Source organism: Mesoplodon mirus (genome assembly GCF_964341445.2).
Source record: "Mesoplodon mirus genome assembly, chromosome: 3".
NCBI classification, from domain to species: Eukaryota; Metazoa; Chordata; class Mammalia; order Artiodactyla; family Ziphiidae; genus Mesoplodon; species Mesoplodon mirus.
In genome coordinates, this window is record NC_138978.1 from 19,923,616 (window position 1) to 19,948,463 (window position 24,848).

At 37.9% G+C, this 24,848-nt stretch overlaps 1 protein-coding gene across 7 annotated transcripts in view; it reads right to left on the reverse strand.

Moving 5' to 3' along the window:
• Positions 1–24,848, reverse strand: part of USP48 (ubiquitin specific peptidase 48) — a gene marked incomplete at its 3' end in the record, with an annotated part of 67,457 nt that overhangs the window by 30,364 nt on the left and 12,245 nt on the right. For 4 of the 7 annotated variants that reach the window (XM_082611885.1, XM_082611882.1, XM_082611881.1 and 1 more), the window contains exons 2-11: positions 23,425–23,545; positions 22,084–22,240; positions 19,317–19,444; positions 18,875–18,999; positions 18,278–18,386; positions 13,859–13,992; positions 13,171–13,253; positions 5,364–5,543; positions 2,429–2,557; positions 1,597–1,746 (exon numbers count right to left, since the gene is read on the reverse strand). In XM_082611885.1, coding sequence (XP_082468011.1) covers positions 1,597–1,746; positions 2,429–2,557; positions 5,364–5,543; positions 13,171–13,253; positions 13,859–13,992; positions 18,278–18,386; positions 18,875–18,999; positions 19,317–19,444; positions 22,084–22,240; positions 23,425–23,545 — 1,316 coding nt within the window. The remainder of the gene's footprint in view (positions 1–1,596; positions 1,747–2,428; positions 2,558–5,363; positions 5,544–13,170; positions 13,254–13,858; positions 13,993–18,277; positions 18,387–18,874; positions 19,000–19,316; positions 19,445–22,083; positions 22,241–23,424; positions 23,546–24,848) is intronic. The other 3 variants (XM_082611884.1, XM_082611883.1, XM_082611886.1) reach the window with 2 other exon arrangements.

A 24,848-nucleotide genomic window follows, 5' to 3' on the forward strand; every position in this document is an offset into this window, starting at 1 on the left:
ATATAGTTTTAAATGCCTGGATTTTGAATAGGAATTTGTTTTGGAAAGTTATAAAGTCTAGAAAGATCATGGCATCAAAAATATTTGAAACAACTTACCTAAAGATAATTTAGGATTATTTAGAGATAATTTATTTCAACTTAAATAAAAAGGGCCAAAAGGGTTCAGGTTCCCAGTGAGGTTTATATTTTAGGATAAATGACCCTTCTTTTAATATGTTCACAAAGATAAGATTTAGAAAAAACATAACAAGACTTTGATTGGCAGCACAAAACCATGGTCATTAGCTTTGAGATCTGACAATATTTTAGGAAACCATGGACTTACTATCATATAAGGTTACTATAAATGGGAAAAAATTATAAAGCTCATAATTGGTAAGAGTATTGATAACATATATACATATTCGAAGAACACAAGCACTGGTTCTTATAGACGGAATGAAAACAGGCAAGAGGGCACAGTGTAAACTTGACACGTAACATCTTTGGACCATGCAGTTTTAAAGAGTGATTCAAAACAGCATTTTAGTTTATAGACCCAGTAAGTTGCTTTCTTTTGTCCAGTGAATACAGGAAACCATGAATAAGGTTCAGAAAACAAATTTCTAGGTACCAACTCCTTTGAATAAATTTAGAGATTTGAATTACATGTTCATTTCCAAATTGTTTCCAATAAAACTGAGGTCAGTCTAATTCTTTAGGATAATCCCAACCCTTGAAACAGAGTAACAGGTTACAAAGAAAGGTCAGAATCAAATTAAGGTATAGTTTAGACAGAACTTTTGAGAGATATTCTTACAGATGTAGCAATTTATATTCATCTTTTGCTTAAAGTAATACCAGTAATGGAAAATTGAGATATCAAAAAGACAAAACCACAAGTACAATTATGCTTGAGTATTTATTTTCTAAAATTAGTAAAACTGCCTCTTTTTAAAGTAGGAGTTGGGTATCGGGAATTGCCTATGAAATGACAGAAAACATTATTATAAATGGCATATCAGCCTTAAGGAGTTGAGGTTTCCTTTTTGAGGCATTAGATAAACTTGAATAAACATACACAGTAAAGGAATGAGCTGGACTGTGTGGGATAATTCTTAAGAAATTAGGGGTCAGCAGAAAGCTTTCCTATTCTTAGAATATTTGATACTAAATTTCAAAATAATCTAACAGTATCATAAAAATAGTACTCATATAAAAGAATGCCTGTTAATACTGTTAGGGCACAAAGTACACAAAGAAATAGACTAGGCGAGTTGCTTCCATAGTAGCCCAATCAGATTTTTCTTTTAAAAACAAGTTAATGTCTCACAAATTAGAAATATCTACAAGAGTTATATATGCAGAGTGCTGACCTAAACCTCATAATTTATTAAGAGCTTCCCATTTTTAAAAGTACATGATAATGAAAATTATACGGAATGCTACACATTAAGTTACTGTCGGTTTACATAGTAATTGTATAGCGCATAAGCTGGCATTAATGGGTTATAAATAAGAAAGGGCAGGGGAAAGTTTGTTCATACACATTTGTGAACATAAAAGAAACAAGGCACTTAATGGCAACAGTGCTGTCCCAGAATATCTTACAGACCAGCTCCAGCAGGTAACCTTTGGTACAGCTCCTTAACTTCTTCATGCTTTGCTTTTCCTTTATCCACACTTTGCTTACGCATCTCGGCCATTTCAATACACCACTCCTCAAATTTGGAATTATCTCGATCTACCAGCTCTTGAAGAAAGGCTATTCAGAACAGAAAGACACAAAAACCTTTATCCTGTTTTTCAAAGACAAAGAACCATGCTGATTTTTAAATTACAACAAATACTGGCTAAGATTTTGGGGGCAACATCCGGTCTCCCTACAACCTGCAGGCAGAAGTAAAACTGAAGACAGCCCCTGGAATAATACCAGGGGGTTCCCCTACCCGATTCTCCATGACATCATCAGCCAACTAGAAGCATCAAATGGGTCAGACACACCATTCAAAACAGATGGTGCCACAGACAGAGCACAACACAGTATTAGGTAAAATGACAACTGATGACTGCCTTCAGCCAAGCAGCAGCTCTTCCTTTTTTATATTAAATCTAGAAAATTTATAACTGGCTAAAACCCAAAACTGCTTTACAAACTGAACAAAACAGAACCAAATTGCTCTTTAAATTCATCTTTATAATCCACAGGAATTTTTTTTAATTGCTTTTGCTTTTCTTCAGGGGCAGCCAGTGGAATAGTTCTGTTAAAGCCTCCTTTATCATAAAAACTCACCACTTTAAAGCAAATCTGTGATTATATACACTTTCACCATTTAACATATGCAACCAACCTACCATAATAGATAAAAGCAATCCGTTCTCGTCATTGACCTTTGAGCATGGTATTCTAAAATATCTGCCTTATGTAATCCTGGAAAATTGCTCACCTGGTACCTGAATAGTCGTGTTGGGTTTTTCTTGAGCTTGTAGTCTATAAACCAACATGTATGCATTTCGAGAGCAGTGAGTTCCTTTGCCACACTTAGGTTTACGTGTCTGAGATTTAGAAGGTTCTGCTGAGGTAAGAGAAATCAAAAGATGACTAAATTAGAATGCCTAGAGTTTATTCATTCTTTTGCAGGGGAGGGGAAGGGGGAGGGTCATAGAAAACAATTCCTAAAATACAAACTCAAGATACATTAAAAGGCAATACAAATTTAGCAAGCTGGACAAATGTTTTAATGTTTAAACAAGTTACTAACCCGCATTGCCTGCCATATTCCATTTTTAAAAGCTGAAAAGAAAGTAGTATTTTTCACAATGGCAAACCTGAACCAGGAAAAAAAAAAAAAACCACAAACTATTATGAGTTTATTTTACTGTTGATCTTAAATTACAAAAATAAATCCAGGCTTAATTGTGCAAAGAAATAAAATGGAATGTTCCTGAAAAAATGAAATAAAATGCTAAGATTAGCCACTAATCTCTATAAATTCAGAAGTGGAAAACATTAGTGTTTTACATGGCACATATATCACATGAAGGTGATCTTCAAATTGAGTCTGATTATCCCAGGATAACCTTCCAATGGGTAGGAGGTCATGGATAGTTCTGAGGAAATCAATTACCAGATCCTCAATTGACAATGTATTTTTCTAAAATTGTTCAGCTTTCACTGATGGTTTCCACCTCTCCTTTCAGTCATCTGTCTCCCCACCTTACAAAAGAAAGATATAACCTCTTACCTGTGACAAAAAGTCTTATCTCACCAAAAGATATGTTTACAGTAGAATTCTGCTGTGTTCGATTTTTAAAAACTTCTAACACACTTACATTGGTTTGATCAATTATACAGTTTTATTTAAAAAAAAAAAAAACACTCAATCCAGAAGTACTCTCTAACTATTTAGAGCTTTACAGCTACAGAAACCTTAGTATATTTCATTAGAATGAAATTCTATAGGGTCAGTGTAATGGAAACACTAGTATAGGAGAAAAAGGAAACATTAAAAAAAAAAAATCCTGTCATAAAAAAAGATCAGTTCATTTAACTCTGAAAAGGATGACGTGGATGTATGGAATCTATATGTTATGTAATTTCATTTGGATACAACAGTAATGCTGCAGTTTAAGTTTCAATATTTATAATTTGTCAGAAGTTACATTATTTGAAGCTATTTAAATTTACAATGAAAAATGTTGTATTTTAAAATGTGCAATGAAATACAAAAGTTGTTCAATATTCTTATAGGGACTACAGGAGCAAATAAGTTTGAAGACCACAGTCACAGGGCACTAAAAATCTCAGGGGCATGTATACAAAGAAAAGATGTTGGTCATTTCTAACTAAAAAATTAAGATTTAAGATATTCATTAATTTGTATAAGACAGAATATAAAATGATTCATAGAAGTTCACAAGAGAATATAGTAATGAATGACTAATGGAATTTAATGAATAAGTATTTTCTATTTTTGATAAAATAGATAAAAGGAGCAATGTAAGCTGCATATAATGAGATGCATTAAAACATTGGAATGGGATTCTCATACATGTAGAGTCTCTTTCTATTGAACTGTTTTAAAATTTAGGACTACCTATATGTAGAAGACAGGAGAGCCTTAATAATGCTTTTAATCCTACAATTTTCTCACCATAATGAAACAGATCAAATAAACCTCAGTAAAGAAGTCAAATAAAGCCGAATTTTAATTATTCACAATTTAAAGCTACATGTCAATTTTGTTCCTAGTAAGAATATCACGATAAGAAAAAATATAAGCAAATGTTAAGAGTCTAAGTATTACTTAGGTAAAGTGGGAGCAAGATTGCTACATGTCTAAAATGTGATTTAAAATTAGAAAATACTTCTAACATCAAGCCTAGGTTGAGCGCTACTCAGAGCAGGCAAGCCCAGCACATCTCCCACTTTCTCTTTTCAAGCTTTACTGAGGTATAATTGATGAATAAAAATGGTATGCATAAAAAAATAGAAAATACTTCTTCAAATTACAAGAATATAGCCACCACATGGATATCTGCAGCAAGATTCCCCATGCCTTCCTTGAAAGCCAACCTCAACTGCCATGCTACTCCACCTTGGGAAAGTGGTACTGATCCTTTAAGAAAGAAGGGTGGCAGGAGACACACACCTATTCCCAATCCTTTTCTATTTTTGCATCCCATTGTCCGAGCCTCACCCCAAAATGACAAACACGGTAAGAAAGTGATGAGAACCTCAGCCAAGATGGCTCCTATTGGAAGAATTGTCCACTCCATTCAACAATAAATGGGTATGTAGCCCACGAAAACCAAGGTGATGAGAGCTACATACTAGAATAATACTATTTCAGGAGGTATCATTTACAGCAGACCTCATTACTACAAAACAGCAAGCAGCTTATTCCCCAGAGGCACTGCTCCACACTCTAGGGATGGAGTAGGATACTTAACAGGGAGGGGTAGACATTGCTCAGGGAACAAAGTTCCCCTGCTATACTTATTTCCCCAAAATAAATGTCCTGACCCAGAGAAAAGGACTACAAATCCTACTATATTACATCTACTACTCATAATTTTTAGCTTAGTACTCACCATCCTCTTCCCTAGCTGCCCACAATTAACCTGTTAATTGAAAATTAAATTTGTGTCTTCAAACTGTACTGAAAACATGACATTACGGAAACCATCTCTGGAGCAAAATCATTTTTTAAAAAAATTCAAGCATTGCTATAAAAGATGTTCAGAGATTTCATGTGTTTAAGAAATGCAAATAGCCTTGATAGTCCATAACAATCTTGGGCCATAATAATTTATCACAAACATTTCTGGTAAAAAAAAAAATTATATTTTAAAAGGGCACTCACAACTTAAAGGTTTTACCTAGATCTTCCTCAATCCCTAGTTGTAATTTCTTCCCCTCCATCTTTTCTATGTCTTCATCATTAAACTTATACCATTCACCAGACTGTGGATCTTTCACATGGGCAATGTAGTGACCGGAATAAGCACTCACTCCTCTGTGTATGAGGACTGCACTGAGTTCATACACATAGGACCCACCTAGGGAAGGAGAAAGGGGAAAAATGAAAGAAATTTTGGATAACATTATTTCTTCTTATATCCTGAGCCTGAATTGTAATGATTACAATTCTTTATGCATCTGACAGAGTTCAAAATATGTCACCTAAGATTTAAAGAATTTAGTCTCATAAAATAATGTAGCAGGCATTGTTTTAAGCTGCTCACTGTATCAACTCTCCATTCCCTCTGCAAAATATACAGGTGGAAAGCTACGGCATTCTGGGCGCTCAGGGTTACGAAGCTATTCTGTAGTATACTTTCCCTTCTGCATTAACAGGCTGAGCCATATGCTTACCAAGAATCAGTTGTTCATATTTTCCAACTTATTACAAAAATTAACTACACACAAACTAGTAAGATTTGAGTGCAAAACTAAAAAGCTATTGTTTCTAGAAAAAAGAAAAATGTTTTTTAAAAATTGGGGATAAGTCATTAAGGAAAATTGCTTTCAAAATAGGTGTAGACAAGGGAATTCACTGGTGGTCCAGTGGTTAGGACTTGGCGCTTTCAATGCCGATGACGTGGGTTTGATCCCTCGTCAGGGAACTAAGATCCCACAAGCTTCGTGGCACGGCCGAAAGAGGGGGAAAAAAAATTGGTGTAGACAAGACAAATAGAAAATACAGAGAAAAAAACAATAAAAATCTAGACTGGGTTCTGCACTCAGATTTCTTTATAAGTATTTTAACTTATTAACTATTCCACTTAAAATAAACAAAACCGGGGCTTCCCTGGTGGCGCAGTGGTTGGGAGTCCGCCTGCCAATGCAGGGGACACGGGTTCGATCCCTGCTGTGGGAAGACCCCACATCCTGCAGAGCAATGAACCTGTGCGCCACAACTACTGAGCCTGCACTCTAGAGCCCGCGAGCCACAACTACTGAGCCCGCGTGCCACAACTACTGAAGCCCACGCGCCTAGAGCCCGTGCTCCTCAACAAGAGAAGCCACCGCAATGAGAGGCCTGTGCAACTCAACGAGGAGTAGCCCCCGCTTGCAGCAACTAGAGAAAGCCCGCACGCAGCAAAGGGGACCCAACGCAGCCAAAAATAAATAATAAATAAAATAAATAAATTAAAATAAATAAATAAACAAAACCTACACATCACAGCCTATCTACTATGCACATGGTTTATGCAAGAAGAAAAGGCTTTATCCATACATCAAAATATCAGCAAATGAACGAACATTTACGTTTTAAGATAAAATATTTTTAAGTTTGAAAAAAATCTTTTAAACATTCTAAACTTAAACCAATTCTAGGGAGGAAACTGTACTTAAAGCAATCACTGCTACTACACATTTTATTAATAAAAATTAGATAACAAATTCATCAGCAATCCTACAACACAGACATAACCACTATTAATATTTAAACTTATAGATTTTTTTCCAACAAATATATCATTAACATCTTTCCACATCATTAAATATTCTTCTGAAAATTATTTATAGTGACTATATACAAGTACCACACTATACTGAACCACTCCCTCACTGCTGGACATTTAAACTGGTAGCATTTTATGGCCATTAAATAATTACCTTTGTCATAAAAATCTTTGCACACATATCTTTGTTTCATCACTGTAATTTCCTTAAAACTGCAAGAAGTAAGTCACAAAGGTATAGCCAGTCACTCATTCAACAAATAATAAATATCCTAGACACTGTTTTAGGCATGGAGAATACAGCAGTTGACTGAAATGACAAAGCCCTGCATTCTTTTAGCTCAGTGGGGGGACATGGTAATGCAGATTAATACCTAAAGCAAAGCCCATCTAACCCACCCCAGCTGAAAATAAATTTAAAATACTAAGATAAAAATACTTGAAAATCTTTTAAGATGCAATGATCATCTGGCAACAAATGAAGAATTCTCAGAAGCCAAATACTATGTGAAGGCAGGAAGCTAGGGAGGTAAAGGAAAATGAAACCAATTTCCTCCTGAGAGTATTAGGTGAAACTTTATCAACTTCAACTGTTTTTTTCACATTTAAGAGGTTTGTGGGTCCAAAGCTAAGATCCTTAAAAGGTGAGGAGTCTAGAAGAGGACTCACATCGTGAAACTAGGGTTCTTCAGTTTAAGAAATAAGGAGAAATGAACCTACCCTGCAGGGGAAATAGTAGGAAAAAATTATCTGCCTTATACTTTGACTCTTGGGGTGAGGAAAAAAACAAATATCTGTTACAAGTTTTTAAGAATCCAGCCCTCATGAATATTTCAACCAAGAATTCATACTACCTAGGAAGACAAAAAAACCTCAAGCCAAGAGTTTAGTTTGATGTGGTCCTACAATGAGTGACAGTTCTAAGGAATATGAATTCAGTCCAACATACACATAAACAAACACAACACAATACAAAACACAAAGGACACAAATCACTATAACTGAGAGGCAGGAAACAACAGATAAAAAACCCATGAAGTTTTTCATCTCAGTTACTGGAAAAAGTAAAAATAAGTAGAACGTTATGTTTAAAGAAATAAATGATAGAATAAAAACTAAAAGTAAGGAATAAGAGATTATAAAAAATTTAAGTAAGATGTGATACAGAACCAAATCAAACTTCTAGAAACGAAAATTACAATAACTGAAAGTCAAAACTCTATGCAAGTTTTAACAGCGCGATTAGGTCTGCGTAAATAGAGAATCATTAAAGTAGAAGGTAGACCTGAAAAAAGTTATGTAGAATGCAGGACAAAGCAAGGGTTAGGAGACATGGATGGCAAAGTTAAAATCTTTATACATGACTAATGTAATTCCAGAAGGAGAGATGAATGAATGGAAAAGAGAAAAAATTTTAAGACATAATGGTAGAGAAATTTATCCTTTAGGGAGGATAAATACACTAAAATTCAACCCAAACAGGTCACAGTGGCACTGCCAAACACCAAAACAAAAACAAACAACCAAAAAAAGATCTTCAAAATCAGACAAAATAAAACAGGTCACCTATAAAGAAACAAGAATTAAACCACAACCAACAGCAACAAAGGAAGCCCTAAGAGAACAGAATCTCTCATTGTCCTGAGTGAAAATAACTGTTAATCCTTAGAGTAAATTTCACAAGAAATAGATACTTCCAGACAGTATGCTGAAAATAACTTGATACCAACAGACCCTTACTAAAGGCATTTTTACAAACTTAATTCGGTATTTTAAAAAGTGATTCCAGATGGAAGGTCTAGAATGTTAAAAGGAATGATAAACAAAGGCGGTAGGTAAACTGGCATCCTATGGGTGTGTGTGTGTGTGTGTGTGTGCGTGCGCGTGTGTGTCTCCACACCAAGCGCCTTGCAGGAGCTTACTTCCCCAACTAGGGATCGAACCCAGGCCCCTGGCAGGGGATTCCCCTTATCAGTTTTTTTTTAAAGGTAGAACTAAAACACATATGAAAACAATACACAACTTACGAGAATATCGATTTCCTAGTGGTTTGAGGTCTTTGTACTGTTTTTAGAGGGTAAAGTTGTTAACTCTAAGAGTTAGGTATGTTATAATTTCCAGGTTAATCACTGAAAGAACAAAATAGTAATAGCAAACAGCCCAGCCCAGGTTGTATCCACCAGGTGGGCACTTCTACACTCCACGTTTTAGGGCCTACCTAGACTCACCTACCCACTCTTCTTTCTACTACACTGCACTCTCCCAATCACTTCATGGAAAAGGTGAACGAGAAACAACCTCTCCACTCCCAACCTCAGGGAAGAAACAACCTCTCCACTCCCCAACCCCAGGGAACCTAAAGAAAACTCCTTAACCCTGAGCAGAGCAACAGGAAGAGAATGGGGGGAAATGTCATGGTGTTAAATTGGCCGGGTTCTTATAGCGTGAGTGAGCAAGGGAACCTCAAGCAGCGAACTTGATCTGTGATGATACCTAACTAGTAGGGACCCCAGGTGCCTGGCAGAAAGAAACCTGAGGTCTCTCTGAAGGAGGTGGCTTCATCCCAGCCCTAAGTGAATCTCCATAAAAAATTTTCCAGGGACTTCCCTGGTGGTTCAGTGGTTAAGACTCTGCACTTCCACTGCAGGGGACGCGGGTTCGATCCCTGGTGAGGGAATAAGATCCCACATGCCATGCAGTGTGGCAAAAATAAAAAATAAAAATAAAAATTTTCCAGAGATAACCACGTACGGAAGACATGGCAACATTAAAATAACCAAATCAGACAGCAAAAATAAACCTGAATAATATTCCACCAATGTCAGTCACATGGATTATAAAACTGGGCTTTCTATGTTTAGAGAAATGAGAAACTTGAAAATATATGCAAGTGACAGGGAACTATAAAAAGTGATGTAAATTTGAATTAGAGGAATTAGGAGTATAAATAGATGAACTGATTCAGTTAAAAGATCAAAACTGTCAGATTGGATTTTCTCATATAAATTTGAAATTCTCCAAAATAAAAAGGTTAAGACAGACAGACACACCTGTGGTGTTTTTCTCCAGCGATCAATGGCCCAGATGAAGGAGCGGAGGAAGCAGATTAAGATTTAATGATGGGTTAGACTTCACCTGGCTATATCCCAGGAGGCAAAAGGGTAAACTACACTATAATGTTTAGGGGTACAAGCTTACACGGTAAAACGTTACAGCAAAAAAATAAAAAAGTGATTGCCATATACGTCAATTACTGGCTATATTTCAGGAGGAAGGAGATTGCAACTGGGCAGGGCACACAGGAATCTTTGGAGTATTGGGAATGTTTTTTCTTGACCTGGGTGGTACTCATGAAGATATTCACTTAGTGATAATTCTCTGAGCCACACACTTTTGTATTTTAACTTCGATGAATGTGTTACATTTTAAATTTTAAGAAGAGGAGGAAAAATAGGATGGAATAAGATGTATGAAATTTAAGCTATGGAAGAGCAAGGTAGCTTATGACCCTCAGAAGGACTGAGGCAGAGTGAAAGACAAAATCACTGAAGGAGAGAAGTTGTTAATGAGGTCAGCTGAAGACTGTCTACAACAGTGGTACTTAGTAGTATTCCCTAAATTATTAATGAAGACAATAAACCACAGAAGTATTAGCAGTAACTGTGACTCTATTACCAATACACATCACGGTTTTCATTATCACATTACCATTGTTGCAGATAACCTGATTTTATACTTATCAATTTATTATACTCATCAACTTAAGAATTACAGTGGTTTTGACCACTGGAACCTGTTCTTTGGTTTGCACCTATATTACTGTATTACAAATTTGTCTATTTTGATAACTACATTTAAATGTAATTGGTTTCTGGGACTTCCCTAGCAGTCCAGTGGTTAAGACTTCGCCTTCCAATGCAGCGGGTGCGGGTGCAGGTTCGATCCTTGGTGGGGAGCTAGGACCCCACGTGCATCGTGGCCAAGGAACCAAAACATAAAACAGAAGCAATATTGCAACAAATTCAATAAACACTTCAAAAATGATCCACATCAACAAAAATCTTTAAATGTAATTGGTTTCTTCTAAAATTCTATGAATTTTATTCAGACTCCTAAAATGGTCTACAGGGATATTAAAATCCCCAAGAAATACGGCAAGAGTTAGAGGGTAAGCTGCTAAATGTTCAAGGTATGAGAATCCCTCTGTCTACATATCTCTGTGTATCTGCAGGTTCACTATTTAAAGAAGCAAATGAATTCTCCTTTAAAAAACAGATCATCTTTTAGATCTATCTTTTCCACTTTGTGTGGATATGTGTGTGTAGACACACATGAATAAGAATTTAGGAAAATATAAATACTGGTTATCTGGGTGATAGAATTACAAGTGGCTCTTATTTATAACTCTTCTTTATGCTTTCTGAATTTTCCTAATTATCTAGAATGAACCCTGTGCAATTATAACAAGTTAATTTGTTTCTAGTATTCTACCTATATGAGGTAATACATTTGTATAACAAACATTACAAAAGGGTGTGACAGGTCTATAACTACAAACTACTGGATTAATTTTACCAGTCATAGCTAACAATTCTAAAATAAGAATTTTAATTTCTCTAATTAAAAATTACTTAGTAGGGCTTCCCTGGTGGCACAGTGGTTGAGAGTCCGCCTGCTGATGCAGGGGACACGGGTTCGTGCCCCGGTCCGGGAAGATCCCACGTGCCGCGGAGCGGCTGGGCCCGTGAGCGGCTGGGCCCGTGAGCCATGGCCTCTGAGCCTGCACATCCGGAGCCTGTGCTCCGTAACGGGAGAGGCCACAACAGTGGGAGGCCCGCGTCCCGCAAAAAAAAAAAAAAAATTACTTAGTAATCCAACATACTAAAACTATATATACAGCTTTTTTGACCTATTATTGAAAAAGGTTTTCTTTACAGTATAAACTGGACAAATATATAATAAATTGTATAACAATAAGAACTATTCAAAATCATACACTGGAGTCAAGGAAAAGAATAATTTGGGAATTCCCTGGCGGTCCAGGGTTAGGACTGGATGCTTTCACTGCAGTGGCCTGGGGTTCAAACCCTGGTTGGGGAACTAAGATCCGCAAGCCACGCAGCGCTCCTCCCCCCCCCCAAAAAAAGAAAAGGAATACTTTTACATCCCCTAAGTTTCTGACCCCGAGAAACCACTAAGCCATCAGGCTTCTCTAATTTCAAATAATTACCTAAACAAAGGAGGCAGGAAGCAAACTACTATGTAAAGTGAACTACTGCTAAAGTTTATTCATTCAGCCAAATATAATAGTAACAAAGTCCAGCAGCAACATCTACAGTAGCTTCCTTCTTCCACAGGTGTAAATTTTAAACTCCAGTACTGGTTAGAGAGCACCATACATTTTAAGGCTTAAATATTTACCACATCACTTCCCCCAACCTCCCCAATCATTTCTGTTGAAGGTTTTATTTTATGGCTTGCTTCTATTTATAAGCTGCCACCAGAACTTTTCTATGGAGACAGAGTTTATGATATAATTTCCGTATTAAAAATTTCATAAACGTTAAGGTCAATCTTAAAAGAGAAGTAAAATGGTCTGTCCAGTACAGGCAGGAGAAACAAAGGGCAAGATGTTTCTTTTCTCTAATAAGAATCATCCTGTTTGGTAAGATGAAGACTACCAAAAGAAAAAGAAGAGTAAGTTATTAGAGACTCTGTCATAACATCCTACAACTTATCAGTGGTCATATATATAATTATAGCATAAATATTGGAACTAGGCCATCTAATGTTTTTGATAAAATGTTTTTTAAAAACGTGAATGGAGGCAGCTTGGAGACCCTTAATTTCAAGAGGAATTACAGATATGGTATTGAGGCTAAGGTAACAAGCCTTGAGTACAGGAACAGTGAAGTATTTTTCATTTTTTATTCTTTTATACCATTAATTATATACTGGGTTGACCAAAAAGTTTGTTCGGGTTTTTCCGTGAACGAACATTTTGGCCAACCCCAATATACGTCCATGAACCATCTAATCTTTGTTATGTACTCACTCATAGAAAATGAAAGTAACATATCAGATCACCTAAAATGCCTTTGTTCTCAAAGATTAGCAAATAAAATTTAGTAGTAAAATGCTACTCTGTACTCAACACAAATAGATCACAAGTTTGTCTCTGAGCATTATAAGTATCACTGCTTGGTAAAAATATTACCTTTGTGTTCCACATAAGGCTCCATATCCAAAATTTCTGAGAAGCCAATGTAGGTATTCAGCTTTTTCTTATGTCCAGTTTGCCTAACCAAGAAGAAAGCTAATTATATTTATATTTAAAACAACCATAAAACAATGTATAAGCTCTACTGGTTATTTTAATAAACTGGATAGCAGCTAGGTAGATTTCATTTAGCAATCTTGCTCAAAACATAATACTGTTTTAGAATTGGGCAATAAATAATCAACAACCTAAAAGGTATGAATTTAAAGTGCTAATTCCAAACAGTACATTTCCAGAAGTTTTAGTTTTATTACAAAGGAAACCATACATGTTCCTGCTTTACAGAAGAAATGCACATGTGAAAAAAAATTGCCTGATCTCCATGGTAATGGGGGACGTACTGTAGTGAGTAGAAAATTTACTCAAGTCCTTATACAATAAAACAGAATGTCAAGGAAATTCAGTTCCTACCTAAATGCCTGCTTTTCCTTGGCAGTTTTTAATAATTTTTCAGAATAAAAAATAAGGATTCTCTATTTTTCTAGTTCTTAATTATGACAGGCTGTAACTTTCATCCCCAAATCTTGACTTTCAAATTATAAGCATTTTACTATCTTATCTATGGTAAAATCTGTACATACTAGGCCACAGTGAGCAATAAACACTACAACATGCACACATGTACCTGTCAAAGACAAAACGCATTAGCTGTAAGTTCAGAGTACAAGGAAGACTGAGGAGTCGGATCTTCCTTGTTGCATTCTGTTTGCTTTGACAGTTTTCACAAAAGTATCGATTGTCTCCTTCTAATTTTTCTTCCTGATCAGGAATAAGACACATTAGTTTACAAAAAAAAAAAGAAAAGTATTTTTTAAGTGATCAACCCTATGATGCAAATTATAATTTCAATTTAGTTAATAGCTTCTATTTCTATTCAAGCTCTTTAAGATCAAGTTATTATAAATAATGAAGGACACATAAGATTGTATTAGCTTAGCAGTGACGTTATTAAATTGTATACAGTGGGGCTTCCCTGGTGGTGCAGTAGTTGAGAGTCCGCCTGCCGATGCAGGGAACACGGGTTCGTGCCCCAGTCCGGGAGGATCCCGCGTGCCACGGAGCGGCTGGGCCCGTGAGCCATGGCCACTGGGCCTGTGCGTCCGGAGCCTGTGCTCCCCAATGGGACAGGCCACAACAGTGAGAGGCCCACGTACCACAAAAAAAAAAAAAAAAAAAAAAAAAATTGTATACAATGATTTAAAACTGGTGTTTCGGGCTTCCCTGGTGGCGCAGTGGTTGAGAGTCTGCCTGCCGATGCAGGGAACATGGGTTCGTGCCACGGTACGGGAAGATCCCACGTGCCGCGGAGCGGCTGGGCCCCGTGAGCCATGGCCGCTGAGCCTGCGCGTCCAGAGCCTGTGCTCCACAAAGGGAGAGGCCACAACAGTGAGAGGCCCGTGTACTGCAAAAAAAAAAACAAAAAACAAAAAAAAACACTGATGTTTCTCTTTCCAAAGTGTATGATTTTAAAAATACTTGGCTTTAGATCTTTTCTCCTGATAATCCCAATTCTGGGAATTGTAAGGAAGTAGGTTTAGAAAAGAAATCATAAGGGGCTTACCTGGTGGCACAGTGGTTAAGAATCTCCCTGCCAATGCAGGTTCGAGCCCTGGTCTGGGAAGATCTCACATGCCGTGGAGCAACTAAGCCCGTGAGCCACAACTACTGAGCCTGCGCGCTAGAACCCGCGAGCCACAACTACTGAAGCCTGTGCACCTAGAGCCCGTGCTCTGCAACAAGAGAAGCCACCGTGATAAGAAGCCCGGGCCCCCCGCTCACCGCAACTAGAGAAAGACCGTGTGCAGCAACGAAGACCCAACGCAGCCATACATACATACATACATACATAAATAAATAAATCATAGGTACTTTGATGCAGCAAAATTAATTTTAAAACAGTGAAAATGTGCGGAAACTACATATGGGCAATGAATATGAAATTATATATACAAATTTCAAACACACACACACACAGTTAAAGTTACTGAACCACATTCATGACACAAAACTAAGAGTGCAGAAAAACGCAATGTTAGAGCTAATGGTGGTTTCTTTTTAAATATCTCTTTTTTTTTTATGCTGACTTTCTACACAAAGTGTAAAGGGTTATTTTTACTATGTGTAACATAGGCAAAATTATTTAAGTCAATAAATTTTTAAGGAATTTCACATGTTCTGATTCTTTCCACTGCCAATCACCTTAGTGATTGTTTTAGTGATAATCTCCAAAGTCATAATCTTCAAGATAAGATAGCCCTTTCAAAAAGAAGTTTTGCTCAATCCACAGCTGTCATGTCAGTCAGTCCACAACTCTTTTAGTTGGGCTTCTTTGATCTCCAATGGAATACGGACACACTTCAAAATTCCCCACCTGTAACCTTTGGGATCCAGTTTCCTCAAGCAATTTACTGTAGGACCATGTTTAGGGTCAGCAGATGGATCTGCCGGGTTCTGAATTTGAGACCCTCTAAAATTGTATTAAGTTCAAATATACTCATTCCTAAGCTATCACACCCTACAACAGTACAGATAGTTGGGATATGCCAATATCTAAGATAAAAAAAAGTTTGACTGTTAGGTTTTTCACAGTTTACTTGGCAGCTCTGTCTTTTTTTTTTTTTTTTTTGTGGTACGAGGGCCTCCCACTGCTGCGGCCTCTCCCGCTGCGGAGCACAGGCTCCGGACACGCAGGCCCAGCGGCCATAGCTCACGGGCCCAGCCGCTCCGCGGCACGTGGGATCCTCCCGGTCCGGGGCACGAACCCGCGTCCCCTGCATCGGCAGGTGGACTCTGAACCACTGCGCCACCAGGGAAGCCCCAGCAGCTCTGTCTTATAGTTAGTTCTTTCCCACAGATATAACAGGTAGTTCTATGAGTAAAGGAAACCACATAGTTACTCTATGAGGCGTTTCCAATGCGGTAGGTTTACAGAAAAAGCTCCATCGGGATAGACCTCAACTTCCTTTATGTTTCTATAACAGCTTTTTGGTACAGATTACACTACAAGACAATAAATACAGTAATACAATACTAGGACTACCACTTTATTCATTTGATCCAGGAAGCCACACTCGCCTATTTACTCAACACACATCCCCCTCAGCATCTTTGACTAGCTGCTCCCCTGTCTCTCTGATCTCTTAATGTTTGAATGTCCCAGGGTTCAGTCCTTGGTCTTCGTCTCTCTCATGCCCTTGGTGATTTGATCAAGCCCTGACTTCTCCCCTGAACTATACCTATCAAATCTAACACGCCCCACTGCAAATTCCTAATTCCTCTGCCAAACCTGCTCTTCCCACACTCCTTCACATCTTAGTTATGCCAACTTTATTCTTCCAGTTGCTCAGGACAAAACCTTAGTAACCCCGACTCCTCTCTTTTTCTCCATATCCAATCTACAATTTTATCAGCTCTACTTTGAAAAATCCAAACACTGTTTATCACCTCTCCAGCTAACCCTTGGTCCAAGCCATCATCAACTCCTTCTGTCTGCCCTTGCCCCACCATCAGCCTATTCTCAAGATGGCAACCAGAGTTATCCTGTTGAAACAGATTACATCACTCCTATGCATACAGCCCTACGATGGTATCTCATCTCACTCAGAGTCAGATTTCCAACAAAGGTCTACCAGGCCCTGTCTGATATGGTCCTTAGTTACCTCCACAATGTCATCTTCTATCATCCTCCCTATGTTTCAACCACACTGACCTCCCTGCTATTCCTCAAACCACCAGGCACATTCTTGTCTCATGCTCTACACTTGCTATTTCATCTGCCCCAGACACTCTTCTCCCCAATTCCTGGATGACTCACTACTCCACTTTCAATCACACTCCACATTCTCCATGTCCCTTCCCTGCTTTAGTTTTCTCCATAGCCCTTATTACAGTTGACACACTAGATGTTTTACTTCCATTTATTTTACTGTCTGTCACTGGTCCCCGTACCACTATCACTATAAGCTTCTTAAAGGCAAAAATGTCTGTTTTGTTCCATATGGTTATTCCCAACAGCTGAAACACTGCCTGAACATGTAAGCACTCAATATTTAGCTGAATGAACCCAATAAATGAGAACTTCAAGCATGCTAATGGCTCTGCTAAAGGAGGAGGAAAAGTACAAAATTATTTTAAGAAAGGAAGCTATATAATAAGCTCACCTATCAATACCATGCTATGTGTCTGCTCCTACATGATAACAAAGGCTGCCTCTTAGCAACTTTTCCACTCCGAACAAAGGGGAACCATTTCCCTGTCTCTGCATAAATTTAAATATACAAAGAGGGACTTCCCTGGCTGTCCAGTGGTTAAGGATCCGTGCTCCCAATGCATGGTGCACGGGTTCAATCCCTGGTTGGAGAACTAAGATCCCACATGCCGCCTGGTGTGGCCGAAATAAACACACATACACACACACACTCACTCTCTCTCTCACACACACACACACACAGAGATATGGAGTGGAGAGGCTGAAGAATGGCCATATTTGATGTAAAAAAATATTTGCATTCAACACTGTCTAGTTCTCATTAAATGAAAAAGTAAATTAACCTTATGGTAACATCACTTATATTTTCTTACTCTGTTACACCCCAATCACACGAGTTTTTGCACATACATAACTCTACATATAAAATAAACTGAAACAGTCAAAAATTATTATTATTATCATTATTTTTTTTTTTTTTTGCGGTACGTGGGCCTCTCACTGTTGTGGCGTCTCCCGTTGCAGAGTACAGGCTCCAGACACACAGGCCCAGCCGCTCCGCAGCATGTGGGATCTTCCCGGACTGGGGCACGAACCCGTGTCCCCTGCATCGGCAGGCGGACTCTCAACCACTGCGCCACCAGGGAAGCCCCAAAAATTATTTTAAATGCAGCCTACTTCAATACTTTATAATTTACAAAGTTTCTTCTACATCATTACATAAACAGAGACACTCATATGTAGAAAAAGTTGTAATAATGAATTTATTCATAAAATCAAAGACACTCAGAATAGTGTTAATGAGCAGAAACAACATATACGCCAAAATCTGAATACCTTCAAAAATTCTGAGATACAATCTGTTAACTGTTTGTGGCCTTGAATATTTAACTCCAGTTCATAAAACTTTGATAAAAGCTTAGATTCTCTGCCACACTGACTGCACCTATAATAAAGCAGAGTGATAAAATTAAGATCAGAGTGGGAAAGCAATAACGTTCTGCTGTACTACATCCTGGAAATACACAAAGAAGCATTTATGACCTTAATCCTGTCATAGAAATTATCTACACTGTGTATATTCAAAAAATAAAAACAAAGTGATTGATGAGGCCATGCATTTTATGCTTAGGAAAAAGTTTAAGAGTTGTTTTACTTTTAGTACTCCAGCAGGCTCCAATCTCACGCTTTCAGCCCAGACCACAGCCATGAAATAAACAGCAAGAGCTCAACCAGACACAGTTCCCAACACCTCGATGGGTTCAACTGCAACTATCTAGTCAGTTGTTTACATGTTCCCATGGAAACGTATTACTATAAATACTTCAGGTCCCATGATAGGCCACTAAATCCATAACCTGGAACTGAACTAGAAGACACAGAAGCAACTGCCTTAGAAAAAAATGTATGATGAAAAAGTGGAAACACACTTACACAGTTACATAAGCATATTCCCCACAGAACTGCTGTTGCACAATGTTCCTCACATCGGGATTCTTTTGTTTAGACAAAGTATCTTCCAAAAGAGACATAAAGAGCTTTGAAAATTCTTGGGCATCCTACAATACGGGTTTGGGTTAATAAAAAGAAAAAAAAAATCATACCTTGCTTTTCAATTTCTGTTACAAATAGTAATAAGTAAAATAATCCAGAAACTATCTGTACTTTGAACTTAGCATTTTGGAACAAGGACTAGAGCTACACTGGATCAGTTTGTGCCCACATATGGATTTTCAGAAACGAGATCAAGGAAAATGTATAATATACTGAACAGTAAATAAAATAGAAAAAAATTAAATTTTAAAAGTTTCTTCATTTCTTTCTATAAAGATTGTAAGGAATGCTTCTTATATTTTAAAAAATAAAAGGTTCTTACCTGCTGCTGCCCTGTGTCCAAGCCCAAAGCTTTAACAAATCCCGATGGATCAATGTATCGCCTATTACTGTTTTGCAACAAGGCAAATAAGTACTGGAGATGCTCACAAATTGTTTGAGGCTCATAATCTATTAAAGAAATGTTTGTTCTTTTAAAAACTGCAACTCTAAAAAAATATGTACTCCTCTTCACATGAGAACATAATTAAACACCCGTATATCCAAACTATAATAATGTTTTATTATAGTTTTAAAACTTTCAAAGAAATCAGTAATCACATCTTTTGGAAGCCATGAGGCAGCCATGGCTGTCTATATGCATCCCCTAAAGGCAAGAGGCTGTACATATGCTACAACAACAGTGGCGACCTGTGACTATGGCTCCTAGAGGGTCAAAGCACAATGAAACATCTAATCCAGTCATAGAAACCATACACTATAGTTACTATTTGCATTAAATGGCCAAATACTTTAATATAATCTCATTAACGTGAACTTGCCACAAACAGAGCAAATGACAGCAATCTCAAGCACACTGATTCAAACTTGAATGAACAATATAACAATTTACTGTTAAAAATCTTAAAATTTAGTTTCAAGTTTTAGTGAGTTCGGAGAAGGTATGAAAATAGGAAGCATGAATCTCAAGAGCCCTAAAAGATTTGTGTATTCTCTTCTGTGCCAGTTATCGATTAATTGCCTCTCAGCTCCAAATCCACCCTTCTTTGCTTGCTCTGTGCTAACAGGGATGAGCTCTGCAAAAGATCCCTCTTTTGCCAGCTAGTGTAAAGTTGAGTCTTGTCAGTAGAGGGCGCTCCAGGGTTCCACTCCGTGTCTCACCAGGCTCTGCGGGCTCCCTCAGCCAGCAGTGGCCAGCAGCTTCTCCCGGCACCGCCTCTGGTAGCTTCAGTGGGATGCCTCTTGTGAGGCATTTCCTCCTGAATGACCATCCTGTGAATGACCTCCTGGACACTCTCTGCAAGAGATTCCAAGGCCCAGTACCTCCCTGAGGACAGTTTCCAGCAAGGAAGCCCACTGAGGCATCTCAGCACCTTCTTGGCCATCCAGTGAGCTCAGGCAGGCAGTGAGTGCTTTCTCCAGTGAGGTCTGGATCTCAGGCCTGGTCAGTGGTGGTGTGGGACTCCACCTTCTGTATTCTTTTTCAGCCCTTGGGGTAGTGACTGCTCCCCTATCTGCTATATCTGTGTTTTTTCAAGTCCTCTTTAATTCTTACTAACCAATTCCCCTATTACTCTAATTTCCTATTAATAATTTTTGTCAGTTCAAATCGTTGTGTAGTTTGTCTCCTGAATGGTCTGAATGGTTTATCTCTTTACTACCAATTGTGACTCACCAATTATGAAAAGGAAGTCAATAGTTCATTTGTAAAATAAAGATAAAAATCTTACTTCCTAGGGTGCAGGGGCTTTACAGGATGTTAAAAGCCCTTCAAGTAAGTTTGTATCTACTCCAACTTTCTTATTTTACAGGTTAGATACTACATGAGATCTTAAATAACTTATCCTCTGCTGGGTTTCCTATCTGTAAAATAAGGGAGTAGTGGAGCTGGGACTAGAACTCAAGTCCCCTCATTTCCAACACAAACTCTTCTCACTACACGGCACTGTGTCTGCTAATAGCACCAGAAATGCACACTCTTATCCGAGAACAAGGTTAAGGACTTTGGTGAAATAGTAAAATCTAAGTGTTTAGAAATTAAAAAAACAAAACAAAAAAACCCACATCTCTTGAAGATACACATTAAAACCACAATACCCAAAGGTGGCCATGGTACATCATTTTACAAAATAGACATTTAGTTTCCACTTGTTATTTAGCTATCTTCTCACTGGTAAATTTATACTTCAGTAAAAACAATGCTAAAACTTAAAAATGATCCATTTCCTACTACTCATCCTTTACATACACTAATTCTTTAAATATCAATAGCTTCTATACTATTAATCTAGATTTAAATATTCAGAACTATAGGAATAAAGCTTTGGGGAAACAAACTTAAGAATTTTTAAGCACTGTTTTGAACTGTTAACAAGGACCAAAAGTATTACCATTATCTAAAGAGCAGCAAGAAGGAAGATGTGGGGCTTAGGAACCCTATCTTTTCTCTCTCAGAGCCAAAGACATGAGCTGTGTGCCCAAGTCAGATCACATAAAAGACAGCACAGGATTTACAAATGAGAACAAGAGTCAAAGGTTCCCAACCTGGAGCTCCTAGACCTGTGTAATCTTATACTCACTTCCCTCTATCCCCCAGGTTTGAGAAGAAGAAAAAGCTGGTCATTCCATGGAAGTTCCATCTCAAAGAGAATAATCTCTAAATAGAAATATCAATTAGGAATAACAATCCACATATTATGCTTAAAAAAACTAAATAATTCCGCTAGAACAGTTTGAAACTGATTTCTAAATTTGCAATGAGTGTAGTCGCATATTAGTAGCTTGCTTTGCCAAGGTTGGTTAATTTAATCTTAATTTTAGAGGGTACTTTGTAAATCAGCCTATTTGGGAATCAAGACAAAAGGCTGTGTGGGTACACTGAAGTATTTAAGTCTCTCAAACTAGGCAAAAGAGTAACACTGTCTGCTTTACTGACTGATTTCTCTCAATCACTAGAATTTAATGGACTGCAATCACAGTGTATTACAGAAGGAAATTGTAGTTGAAGTTTCCTCTATATGGTTGGTTCAAAGTGGTCTAGCTAGCAAAAAGCTCAGCAGTAAGCCCTCCCCATACCCATCCCCACTCACCTTTCTCTTCTTGGATACCATCTCCCATCATGTAGTCACTACAGGTGCTTGGACATAAGTAGAGCGCCTGCCGAAGCTCCAGGTTAAGAAACCACACTTGAAGAAATGTGTTGACATAACAAGTAGCTCCAAGGTTAGTGAGGCCCACAAATGAGTTCTACAAAAACACAAAATTTACAATTATAAAACCAGTTTCCCGTTAACTAAAAAAATTATGAGAAGTTTTTTTTGTTTGTTTGTTTGTTTGTTTGTTTTGCGGTACGTGGGCCTCCCACTGCCGCCACGTGGCCTCTCCTGTTGCGGAGCACAGGCTCCGGACGCACAGGCTCAGCGGCCATGGCTCACGGGCCCAGCTGCTCCGCGGCATGTGGGATCTTCCCAGACCGGGGCACGAACGCGCGTCCCCTGCATCGGCAGGCGGACTCCCAACCACTGCGCCACCAGGGAAGCCCGAGAAGTATTTTTTTTAATTTGATTAAAAATGTGTTAAACTGCCTCAACCACTAAACCCTGTGAGCCTCTCTCAGGAAAGGTCAGGGCATAATTATCATGAAAGCCCCATTTGGGTTGACGATGGGAGTGGGGAAAGTCTTAGGACAGCATCTCTAGTCTTCTCCAGCCACTTAAATCTAAGCTTAGAGAACAGTTGGCTCTAGGAAACATCAATTTTAAACATGTGTACACAGGTTTTTCATTTGCTTTATTCCTAAGAGCCCAGCATTCAGCAGAATGACAAAGTGAAACTTCCAGAAAAGTTCCTTTTTATCCTATAGATCTGGGAGATGGGGGGATGGAGGGAGTTAGTTGCAATTTTTTCCAAAGATAAGGCTGAGAATTCCTGAACTTACAAAGAATCATTCTTTTTAAGAGAGAAAATACTTATACAGGTGACTATTTTGTAAACGCCAGGCTTTATCATTAGAAAGTATTAATTTGTATTACCATTAAAAAAAAAAGGTAAAACTTCTGTTATATGTATAATATGTAAAAATACAAGCCCAAGAAAGTAAAGTAATATCATTATGAGCTTGTTCCCTGGATTTACCACCTCCTTTAAAGAGACTTAAAAAGAGCTCAAAATAAAACATGTTACGTTAAAGCAAACATAGAATCAGCATTGTACTAAAACTATTATTTAAAGGCTTACTGGATTACATAGCTACCTGTTTTAAAGCATACCATTAAGAACTGTTCCAATTCAAGTGGTTTAGAGTCTTAAATTCCACTACTGATCCTAAAGCTGCTTAGGTTACCTGAAATCAGTATTGGTTTCTGATCATAGGCACAAAATAAAACACACAAGAATGCCATATAGAAATCTCTTAAAAAATGATGGCTTACCTTTTTTCTCCTCTCACAGTTGGGGTCATCAATGTTATGAAAACTATTTTCATCTATTTCTCCTAACCAAATGTGCTCACCAATCCCAACCAAGCAATTCGGATTTCCTTTGCAGTTTCGTCTATGAAAAAATATTGTATGATTAAAAAATACCATAGTTCCATGGTAAAGAAATATGCAAATTAAAACTATAATGATACCATTTTTTAAATTCTATTTCTCATCAATTAGATTAGCAAAACTGAGAAAGCATAATATCACACCCAGTTTGTGAGGCTGTGGGGAAACAGAACTCATCTACTGCTGATGAGAATGCCAACTGGTAGGACTCTTACAGAAGGGAATTTTGAAATTGCTAACAAATCTACACACACACCTACTTTTTGACCTATCCGTTTCACTTCCAAGAATTCATCCTGAAGACAGACCTCCAACAGTGCAAAAACACATACACTAGGTTATTCATTACAGCATTGTCTGTGATTGCAAAATACTGGAAATAACCCAAATGACCAAACATAGGGAATATGGTACATCCACACAATGGAGTACCACACAACTGTGACAGGAAAAACACATGACGATCTCTGTGAACTGATGTAATTTCTAAGATATATTAATGAGCAAAAAGCAAAGTGCAAGAGAGTTATCTATAGCATGCCATTTTTTGTGTTAAGAAAGATGGGGAAATAACATACACATGTATCTGCTCATTTGAGCAAAAAGGAAAACACAAATGTATATATGCGTGTGTATAACTGAATCACTTTGCTGTACAGTAATTAACACAACATTGTAAATCAACAATACTTCAATAAAAAAATAACAGTATAAAAAAAAAGAAAAACACCAAAAGGATAAATCAGAGACCAGTGAAACTGGTTACCTGTAGAACATGAGTAGGATTAAGATTTTTTTAAAAAAAGAAGCGTTGGACATTTTCCTGAATATACCATTCCATACACTTGTTGAATTTGGGGGCCATGTGACTGTTACACACAAATCAGTAAGGATGGAGGGAACCCTAAATTCAACACAAACAATAACATTTCAACTGAGTAACATACACTGAAAGGAAGAGGGTGGGGCACTGACCCAAGTAACTTGAACTTGGTCATTAGCAAGTTTATTAGTGTCAGGATAAAGACATAAGAAACGAACAACAGGGCTTCCCTGGTGGCGCAGTGGTTGAGAGTCCGCATGCCGATGCAGGGGACACGGGTTCGTGCCCTGGTCCGGGAAGATCCCACATGCTGTGGAGCGGCTGGGCCCGTGAGCCATGGCCGCTGAGCCTGTGCGTCCGGAGCCTGTGCTCCGCAACAGGAGAGGCCACAGCAGTGAGAGGCCCGCGTACCGCAAAAAAAAAAAAAAAAAAAGAAAAAAGAAACGAACAACAAACTTATTTAATAGCTTCCTTTTCAAAG